Source organism: Eurytemora carolleeae, unplaced genomic scaffold (genome assembly GCF_000591075.1).
Source record: "Eurytemora carolleeae unplaced genomic scaffold, Eaff_2.0 scaffold1460, whole genome shotgun sequence".
NCBI classification, from domain to species: domain Eukaryota; kingdom Metazoa; phylum Arthropoda; class Copepoda; order Calanoida; family Temoridae; genus Eurytemora; species Eurytemora carolleeae.
Genome location: NW_019397704.1, coordinates 1 through 11,579, shown reverse-complemented (window position 1 = coordinate 11,579; position 11,579 = coordinate 1). Strand labels below are relative to the sequence as shown.

The following is an 11,579-nucleotide window of genomic DNA, read 5'->3' as shown; positions in this document are numbered from 1 at the left end:
TCTTACGTTATATTTCAAATTTCAAGAAATATGTGAAATTAAAACAGTTCTAAACTTTTATTAGACTCGTAAGAATATTACGTTATATTTCAAATTTCAAGAAATATGTGAAATTCAAACAGTTCTAAACTTTTGTTGGACTCGTAAGAATATTACGTTATATTTCAAATTTCAGGAAATATGTGAAATTCAAACAGTTCCAAACTTTTATTGGACTCGTACGAATATTACGTTATATTTCAAATTTTAAGAAATATGTGAAATTCAAACATTTTAAATTTCAAGAAATATGTGAAATACAAACAGTTCTAAACTTTTATTGGACTCGTAAGAATATTACGTTATATTTCGAATTTCCGGAATTAAAAAACGTTCGTGTAACTGTTAGTAAACCATTTTACATAGATTGGAATGTCCGATTAACAACGGTGCCTACGAGTTATGACTCCATTGTTTTAGATTTGATTTTTTTTTAAATTATGTTTTCTCCGGAAAAGTTACTTGCGGATTTTTGCTAACAAAAACAATGGTTGACAAAATTTCATATATTTCACGCTAGAAAAGCGAAAGTACATGTGCACATTAATGTTCACTTACGAACAGTTTTTTTACCTTTTGATTTAGATTTTGAAATTTTTGAATACCAACCATCAGCTTCTGGACTGAAAGGAATATTAGCAGGTTAGAAAAATTCTTGTTGTACTTTTTTCTACTTAGAAAATTTATATGTAAGCCTATGATACAGGGTAGAACACAAAGAATGAAACTTCATACACGACTTCACGATGTTCATTTAGTGTTTATTCTTTCTTTACAATTTCCTGTAACTATACTTGGTGTTTTTCATTTAATTATTCTTTAAAAATATGTAATAAATAAATCCTTCAGGTTGACAGAAATAATAAGTCGTCTTATATTTTCATTCTTTGTGGGCACAATCATTGTCTTCTTATAAAGAAACTAAAGTTGAAAAATTTACAAGACTCAAAATTTAGAAAGTATTGGTCTGATTTTTTTGAAAAAATTGACGTCTCGTGATTACCTTTAACCTTAAAATCTAAAAAAAAAAAATTTAAGCCCACTACTGCTTGGCGGAGTTAAAAAGGTGAAATATGTTTGTAAAGTCATGTTTAAATATAATGCGCATAGTTACTTACATAATCCTTTGGAGTGATTTAGGAAGCTTTACTCTTACAGTGTTTTAACAAAGATAATATATATATAGATATACAGGCAGGTATAAATTTTGAGGTCTTGAGAAAAGGTGCAAACAGCACCATCTCTGTCGTACGCATGGCATTTTATCCTCTGGATTGTTGCTAATTTATCACTTTGTTTATGCGTGATAACACTAAATGCGTACTATAGTATCAACAATGTATACTGCATATTGTACTTAATGAAACAAATTAATCAATGCAAATAAAACTGAGGTAGGAATTTGACTAGACAAAGTTTAAATGTGCAAGTTGTACTGAATGGCATACGTAAATTAACGCAATTTAAATAAAAATTATTACTATAAAAGTACATCGAATCTAGGACAAAGTACAACTGATCTGATCATAACATAAACAAAACGCGTACTGTATGTTTGTGTTACCTTGAAATTTAATTTTATTGGTCAAACAGGTCCAGATAGCAACACTTGAACTATACAGGATGCAATACGCGTACTGTATGTTTTTATAACACAAATGCGTATTTCCTACAGAAGGCAGCAAGGGGTGAAAGGAATATAGAAAGTAATCAATTTGCTATAGATGTCTCTCCTTGCACCTTCTCTCTAAGGTTCAAAAATTAGTTGTCTGCTACAAGCAATTTAGGAAGGAGGTTTCTACCTGCCTGCATATCTATATATATATTATCTTTGTGTTTTAAGTACCATATTTAACAGCCGGGGATACTTAAAACTATGGAATAGGAAAACGACACTTTAAAAATCTCAAGTGTGAATTTTTTTAAAAAAGCAAAAAGTTGTATAATGTAGCAATTCAAATAGTATTAATTTATCAAAATATATATCTTTTTAATAATTCCTTCTTTAGATTTGAAAACATTTAAGCCCTCTGGACTGAAAGAGATTCAAGGAACCAACCAATTTGATCATATTTAAAATGTCTGAAAAAAAGAGATATTCACAAAGAATCGGAAATTTTTTACAATTGAGAGACAACTTAAACATCGTATCAGATCTTAAAACAATGTACTGCATTCTTTTGTCAATATAAGTTTACATTGATGATTTTTAAAGGGAGTGACCGTCAATTTAAGGTAGTTGAACTAAGAATGTAGTTTTGTGAAGAATTTTCTCAGGATTCATTCGAGGCCGATCAGACTTTGTTACAGTGCATATTTTATCAGCAAGAGACCAAATTCAAATTTTTGAAATCCTCCTTCATTGTTCATTCTGGAAGGATGATTTTGAGAATCAATTTTTTTTAAATTATTAAATAACAACGACAAAAAAAGGAAGCAAAATTTCTAGAGTAAACTAATTGGATGTTTAGGAACATAAATCTAAATAGAAATTTGTCAATAAACTAATGTTAGAATTAATTCTTTCCTTTACATCATTATATTGAATTTCTTATTTTTTACAAATTTGTTCGCAGATTTCTTTAAATTCTTCAAATGTCGTCAATGAAAATTGCAGGAAATCCACAGAAAATGTTTTAAACAATGAGACATTACAGAAACTAATAACGGAATAAGATTAGTTATTTTCAATTGAAATAATCGCCTATTACTGTACGTTTAAGTTAACAGAGATATGAAAAAAAATTTAGATTTGGACAAATTTGGTTTTTTTAATAAATTCAAATCTAAACGAAATTATTCGCTCTGGTACGCTGAATGAATCTCGGAGAGTAATGTGAAATAGAGATGCCGCAAATCCCTTTAAAACTTTGACCAATTTTAATGTCGTCTCTTGGAATTCAAGAATTTCGCTTCTATGTAAATATCATTGTATAATTCTTTGATTTTTGCATATTAATTGTGGAAGGATGGTAATTATAATTTTATAAATATTCAAAAAGTTCAATCGAAATTAAATTTCTGTGAAGAATACTATGTTGATGTTTCTTAATTTCTACTGGCCTCCTCAAACTGTAAAATCCATTGAAAGATAAAAACGTACCAAAAATACAGGGGTTCACGGTAAATAATTTTGCATTAATTTTAATAATTTAAAAATGGAATTGATTAGGGATTGATTTGCCTCGTATACATCCACAAGCCTGCGTTAGGAAAGTATTATATAAAAATAATGTACAGTGATAAACAGAAAACAATGGAACAGGATTACAATATTGTAGCAGTACTTAGTTGTATGTGATGTAGTTTCAAAGCAAATAGTCTTACTAAACACTTACGAAATAATTTATTTAGTATAATGGGTCTGTTTATACTGCACAATTGGTGTGTCTCATGCTCATCGGACGTTTTAAATTAAATTTTCCACGAAATGACTCTTTTTGCAAAAAATTTCGCATAATTTTCATATCAATACGAAACCAGTTTTGTACAAAATTGTGTATTCTTTCGAAAATTAATAATTTTTTGCACGAAATTGCGCATAAATATAAAATTTAAACAATAATTTTTACATCATTTTGCTCATGAATACAAGGTCATAGTTTTTGCTCGAAAACGAAAAATTGTAATTTTTGTACTTTGTGGTGCATGAATACGAAAATAAGGAAAAGATGTAAATTAGATTCAGTACAAAAAAAATTCTTTCATAGCTTAGCTGTAGTATTTTGTTCATGAACAATAATCACATTATTATCATATTCATACAGGGTGTCCCAAAAAACATGGGAATTCAGTGACGAATTCGATATCGTCTTTTCAAATAATTCTTTGATTTAGTAAAGTGATACCTACTGAGAAAGCTGTAATCTGTAAGAGTTTCGTCTGCTATGTTCACATTTTGTTTGTTTATGTTTTGACTACAACCGGTTGTACTTAGTAAAACAAGAAAATTACAGTATACAAACAGAGTAAACTTGTCCGTATTCACTGTTCATCTTGCGGAGACATTATAGACACATCTTTGCAGTCTTTTACCCTTTTCATTAAATAAACTCTAGCAGACATAATAATATTATGGCTTTTGAAATTAGGTATTACAGTGCTAATTTATAACAAAGACGATATCGAATTCGTCACTGAATTCCCATGTTTTTTGGGACACCCTGTAGTTTAGACACTGTTAAAATTTTGGTTACTTTCATTGATAAAATTTGTCATGATAAATATGTTTTAAGAAAACGCTATAAAGATGCCAATGGAGGTGCGACTCAGTCTTTTACTGATGACATCTTTGTATCAATCTATAAACATGTATACATTTCTCTTATTTGTTTATCTCCTTGTTTGAAACCTAAATCTCTCCGTCGGCTGGACCATTAATTGTCTTAAACTTGTGTGCAAGAAAGCCTGAGTGATTAATTCATTCATTTCCTGAAATTGATTCTCGAAACTTACCGAGATAGCTTGCAATAACGAAATATGGTTTTAATAACGAAATAGGTCGAAATAACGAAATAGCTTGAAACAACGAAATACTCAAAAACCAAGATTTTCCTCAGAATTTTTGCGAAATAGCTTTTGAGCATCAATGCAACACTATATCGAAATTTCGTGCAATTTTTACTCGAATCGAAAAAAATCTTTGTGCAATTATTGCACAATTTTTTATGTTCTTAGAATTGTTATAAATTTTAAAAACTGTGTTCAGGTCTCCACCCCTGGCCCCGCAAGCAATCAGCTTTATAATGTGTGCCAAACCTAACGATGTAAGTATATAATAGCAGGAGAGGAGGTGTCTTTTAAATCGGGCAAGCAAAAATTCAAATCGTTCGGCTTAATTTTAAGTCAACTTTCATGCAAAGATGGCAATGCCAGATTCACAACGGTACACTAAAAACCTTGTTCTATTATAAATTGGATAATTAGATATCACTGTTTATAATTTTACATACTGATTATTTTCAATTGTGGTTTCTCTCCAAAGTGACTTGCTCCTTTATATTTCAAGAAAACATATGGCAATAAAAATAAATACTTTTATACTTAGAAAAACGAAAATATCTCCCACATTGAAGATATTTTCGTGTTCTAGGTTTGAACTTGTTTGATTTCATTTCTATAATGTTTTCCTGCGGGTCATATTTTTAGTGAAACCGTATTTGAAAAAATTCAATTTTCAAAATGTGAAACAATTTAATCCACTTTTGATCAGACAAAGCTTGTAAGGGTACCATAGTAAAAATGGCATAGCCAGCTTAAAGGAAGTGTTTATAAGTTTTGTTAGATAAAATTCTATTCATAATTTTTTTATGAAAACCTAATCCTATATTTTATTTTTTAGCTTGTCTCCGACTACATACTACGAGATGGTGAGTACATTTTACATAAAATCATCTATATAATAAAGCTTTTCACTCATATATATTTGTATATTTGTATATATATGTTAGCTATAAGTTGGCCAAACGGTTGAACAAAAATGGCTGACATTTTTGAGGGAACCCTTGAGTATCCGGGACTCCGGGAAAAACATAGGCTAAAATTGAAATATTCTTTAATTCAAAAATCTATTTTTGTCAAAACTCGAAATTTTGTTCTTCAACGCCAGGAACTTCAGCTAGTAATATTTTAAAAATCGTAATAATTCTTTCGAAAGATTTTCAAAGAAAAAATGTTAAAACAATTAGTTTCACATTTTTGTTTGAACAATATGATTCATATCTGCATTTATGAACGCAGCTTTTGAGGCATGCTGCTTCCCTTTTTCAAAGCTCTTTCCACAGTTAGCTTCTTGGAAATCTTTGTGTTCTATTTAAAACTATGAAATATTTTTTTGCATAAAGATGACGATTGACGAAAGTTAAAAATTTACGATAATATTTATTATTTTAATAACATTTAGGTATTTTTAAGGTATTTGGATGCAAAACGAAGTTGAACTTTTGATTTCTCTGATACTTGATTATCCTAACTCAACATTTTTAGGAAACTTATTTTCCCATGAACACTGTTTCTAATAAATGCAATTTAGAATAAACAAGGAAATGACCTAATAAACAAGGAAATGACGACTTTGAGGTAGACTTTGATGTTAAATTGGTGAAAAATGTTTCATAATCATTTTATTATGCGTTCTTCAATAGAGGTCAAGTCTATCTATCTATCTCTGGTAGGTGTAACCATAATGTGACTATGGTACAGGTTGTCCCAAAAAACATGGGAATTCAGTGACGAATTCGATATCGTCTTTGTTATGAATTAGCATCGTAATACCTAATTTCAACAGCCATAATATTATTATGTCTGCTAGAATTTATTATATGAAAATGGTAAAAGACTGTAAAGTGGTGTCTATAATGTCTCTGCAAGATGAACAGTGAAGACGGATAAGTTTACTCTGTTTGTATACTGTAATTTTCTTGTTTTCCTAAGTACAACCGTATGCAGTCAAAACATAAACAAACAAAATGTGAACATAGCAGACGAAGCTCTTCCAGATTACAGGTTTCTCAGTAGGTATTACTATACTAAATCAAAGAATTATTTGAAAAGACGATATCGAATTCGTCACTAAATTCCCATGTTTACTGGGACACCCTGTAGCACGACTAATCTATCGAGACTTCTTATTAGGTTTTTAGTCAATTTTTTTACATAAATCAAAATATAAACACGTTTGTTTTTTCCTCCAGTTCAGAAGACCTAATAAAACGTTTTTTTTTAAACTATCTTTTTACATGTTTCACACTTTGCAGCCATCTTTTTATATAAGATAATGAGTTTATTACTTTTTGTATTGAGAAGATTCTTGGTAGTTTTCTTGTATTTCTATTAACCGTTAACAGAGCCCATTTTGAATAAATTGTCAAACATATTTTCAGATATCCAAATGTCCAATCAAACTGATCCAATTTTCGCGGATATTGGGATATTTCATGAGAGATTTGTATACCATTACTTTGTCACATTTGCTATGATCAATATTTGTTAAAGACTAAAGTTCTAAGTTTATAGTTTTGAATGAAGAAAATAAAGTGAAAATCTGCAGATCTTGGAGCCAACCTGGGAACTTTTAGCGTTGCAGCCGCAGCATTTAAACACAGGTTAAAATACAGGTTTATCCATAAAGAAGAATACTCTAGCGATAATTTGAAGGCATAATTTGGGGTTATGATTTGAAAAAAAAATTCAAAGGGTCAATTTTAGGATTTGGAAAAGATAACAAGACAATAAAGCTGTTGGGTGCCTTGAATTTTAGAAATAAAAAATGAATTTGTCCGTACAGTCGTCTCTGAAATCTTGTTCTTTGTGGGAAACCTGGTAGATTAAAGGCAGTTATAACATTATAATTTCATTAAAATATTTTGGAGTTTTGGAATTCAAAATTTGTAGAAATTTTTTACGGTTTTTAATTTTTTGTCATGTTTGGGAAAGAAATATGGCTACTTTTTCCAGTGAGTGAATATTAGTAACAATAAAAATATATAAAAAGTATATTGATTATTTAAATCATTTATTTTTGCTTTAAAAATATTCGTTGTAAAAAATTTTTGAGGGCGATGTTTAATTCATAACTTTGCTCATGTTTACTTTGACAGAACAATACTTTTCCAAATAGAAAATACATAAATATTTTAAAAACAGTCCCTTCAAAGATAAAATATTATGAAAACAGTCCCTTTAAAGATAAAAATTTTTGAAAACAATAACTTTAAAGATAAAATATTTTAAAAATTGTCCTCTTGAAGATAAAATATTTTGAAAAAAGTCCCTTTAAAGATAAAACAATCCCTTTAACAATAAAATATTTTGAAAACAATCCCTTTTAAGATAAAGTAATCTGAAAACAGTCCCTTTAAAGATAAATATTTTCAAAAACCATCCGTTTAAAGATTAATTATTATGATATTTTAGAGTGATTGCAGTTGATCCCTTCCTTCTCAACCATGCGTACTCTAGGTAAACTTTCTCAGTTGTACATAGTTGTACATTGTTGTACATTGCTGTACATTGTTGTACATTGTTGTACATTTTTGTACATTGTTGTATATTGTTGTACATTGTTGTACATTGTTGTACATTGTTGTACATTGTTGTACATTGTTGTACATTGTTGTACATTGTTGTACATTGTTGTACATTGTTGTACATTGTTGTACATTGTTGTACATTGTTGTACATTGTTGTACATTGTTGTACATTGTTGTACATTGTTGTACATTGTTGTACATTGTTGTACATTGTTGTACATTGTTGTACATTGTTGTACATTGTTGTACATTGTTGTACATTGTTGTACATTGTTGTACATTGTTGTACATTGGTGAACATTGTTGTACATTGTTGTACATTGTTATACATTGTTGTACATTGTTGTACATTGTTGTACATTGTTGTGCATTGCTGTACATTGTTGTACATTGTTGTAAATTGTTGTAAATTTTTATACATTGTTGTAAATTGTTGTACATTGTTGTACATTGTTGTACATTGTTGTACATAGAAAACTGTTCATTGTTGTACATTGTTGTACATTGTTGTACATTGGTGTACATTGTTGTACATTGTTGTACATTGTTGTACATTGTTGTACATTGTTGTACATGTACATTGTTGTACATTGTTGTACATTGTTGTACATTGTTGTACATTGTTGTACATTGTTGTACATCGTTGTACATTGTTGTACATTGTTGTACATTGTTGTACATTGTTGTACATTGTTTTACATTCAAATTTGAACCGGTAGCGACGTAGCTCAAATTCATTAAATTCGGTCCCTGATGATGTAATCCTCTGATAATTTTTCGATTATTAAACCTTGTATAAATATTTATATATATTTATCAGGATGGGTCAATGTTTCGATAAATGCACAAAAAAAAAAAAATTTAAGAACTTCGCAAAAAAAATTATGGCGGGCTTAGAGCTATTTAATATAATAGAAAAAAAAAGTCACTTGTAAGACCGTAAAAAAAATCTTTAAATAAATCAATAGGGTATAAAAATATTAAACCCATAAAAAACTCGTATTTTGGCCATAAATCAAAGAGATTAATAATTATGAGAAAATAATAATGTGGACAGTGTTCAGCGGCTTGATATACATCTTTTAATACCCATGTCGAAATATTTTGAAGAATCTTTTGTCGTTCATTCCAATGATTTTTTGTTCTATTACATATTTCCTTAAAATGGCTCTCATTTCGTCATTTTCAGATAAATTCTGTATCATATTTTGGAAATCCATTTCCAGTATTTCTACTACAGTGATAACCAGAAAACTTTGGAATAGGAAGTCGACTTTTAGATGCAAGTTTTTACTATAAATAGTCCAATGAAAATAAGACACAGGTGCAGTTAAAATTCACTTAATAAGTGTTTTAATAACTTTCTACTAAAGCTATTTGCTTTATAATAGCATTATATGCTCTGTAGTATTAATGTCGTCTTTCTATTCTACAGTTTTCCGGTTATCACTGTACATCACAATGAGCTTATTTAGAAATCTCAAAAAACTTTTATTTTTAAACGTTAGTCTTTTTCTAAAGCGTATATCGACATTTTACCTAATTTAAAATCATTTGGAACAAAAGTTTTAATTTCAAATAAATATGGCTCTAATTAAGAATGAGCACGTTTCTTTTTGGTTCTGAGGAAAATGTTCGATATCTTGTCAACACTATAAGGTAAAGAGAAAAATATTTAAAATTTTTATTTTTAGAAGAAAAAAAATTAAAAAGATCACTTAAAACTTTGCTGATTTTCGACCTTTATTAAAGTGTTGTCCCCCCCCCTTTCCAAAAAAAGAGAAATTCTACAAGATAAAACCTATATTTAAAAGAAATACCCTGCATTCTATGCAGTGATGGAAAAGAGGCTCTTTACCCTTTTTACAGATTTCCTGGGAATGAAGGTAAGATATAGAATGAAGTTTATATATTCTAGTTTTAAAGTAACTGATTACTTGAAACAAAACAAATTTAAAGGGACCGTTCACTTATTTGGGTAATTTGAGGGTAATCTAAATAGCCATATTAGCTATTCAATGGTATTAGTCTTACTTTTCAGAAGCAACTATGGCCAGAGAAAAGAATATTTTTCGTTCACAATTCCAGCGCATAGACATTATTTAATGATTTTTAGAAGTTTTCAAGTATTAAATTAAACGATAGTAAATAACACAGTGATAACCAGAAAACTCTGGAGTAGGAAGACGAATTTAAGAATCAAGTTATAACTTTAAAAAGCCCATTGAGTACAAGACACATCAATTGTGCAGTGTAAACAGACCCATTTCGCTAAATTAGTGGATTAGTAAGTGTCAGGCAAAACTATAATTTGCTTTGTGACAACATCAAATACACTTAAACTGTATCAAACCGTCAAATGTTAAAAATAAGTTATAATAATTAAAAAAACTAATTCTGAAAACGTATCCAACCCCAAAGTAGGAGTTTTGAACGTCGAATTTGCGCTCAAACTCAGGATTTACAGATCTTTAAAAAGTTTAATATGTCTCAAATTCCGAAAGAAGTTTTCCACAACACTGCATACTCAGTTCAACTACCTTACATAGCCAGTCACTCCCTTTAAGTATTGCTATATGTCGTCTTCCTATTCCATTGTTTTCGGGTTATGACTGTAGTTAATAAATATCTTTATTTTTTTTCAAAGTTATTTAAAAATTGTCTATCTTCAAACTATAACTTATTTTTAACATTTGACGGTTTGATACGTTTTCCCTACGTCCTCCAGCAAACGAAACGTTTCGCAAAAAATGCGAAAGAATCGAAAATTTTCGGTCGCATTTCACAAACTTTTTCGCGAAATTTAGCAAAAAGAAATTCGCGAAAATTTTGTAAAATGCGACCGAAAGTTTTCGCTTCTTTCGCATTTTTTGCGAAACGTTTCTTATCTTTTTAAGTTTCTGAATTATTTTGGTTCTTCCCGTAGTAGATTTTATCTTTTGTTTTAAGAAGAAAGATCTTAACGGTCGAGAAAGAATTTTCCAGCAAATCTATGAATTGTCTGATGTCTCCTAGTTGTTAATCTTTTTTGATGAAATTTTGCAACTTTTTCGCTAAAATTTTGCATTTTTTTTAAATTCTGTGTTTTTCGCGAAATTTTCGTGTTTTTTTTGGAAAATTTCCATTTGTTTCGCGAAATTTTCGCATTATTTTTTCGCGAAACAGATTGAAGCGAAATTTCGCGAAAAAAGTAAAAATTTACGCTAGCGAACGAAGTGCGAAAATGAAACAAAATTGTCACGATGTCTACTACCTGATGTCCTAAACATCATATATTTCAAACTTTGAATTCTGCTAGATCTAATTCATAGACCCAATTATTTTAATTCTCTCACTTCAAAATTGTTAGAACATTCATGGCTGGCTTATACTTTCCTAATATCTCCTTTTCATTGTTTGGAATTTGGACAAAGTTTGAAAAAATATTATCTATGAAAAAATATTATCTATGAAAAAATATTATCTATGAAAAAATATTATCTATGAAAAAATATTATCTATGAAAAGAAT

General features: G+C 29.3%; 1 protein-coding gene across 1 annotated transcript; it reads left to right on the top strand.

Moving 5' to 3' along the window:
* Positions 1-625: 625 nt before the first annotated feature.
* LOC111715550 (uncharacterized) lies at positions 626-9,955 on the top strand (the record flags this gene model as incomplete). The annotated part of the gene is given in 10 exon segments (XM_023490907.1): positions 626-681; positions 2,049-2,090; positions 3,212-3,251; positions 4,748-4,805; positions 5,381-5,408; positions 5,953-6,024; positions 7,088-7,142; positions 7,954-7,998; positions 9,669-9,728; positions 9,906-9,955. Coding segments are annotated over 7 exon segments (331 nt in total), but the record flags the coding sequence as incomplete, so codon positions are not given.
* Positions 9,956-11,579: the final 1,624 nt, after the last annotated feature.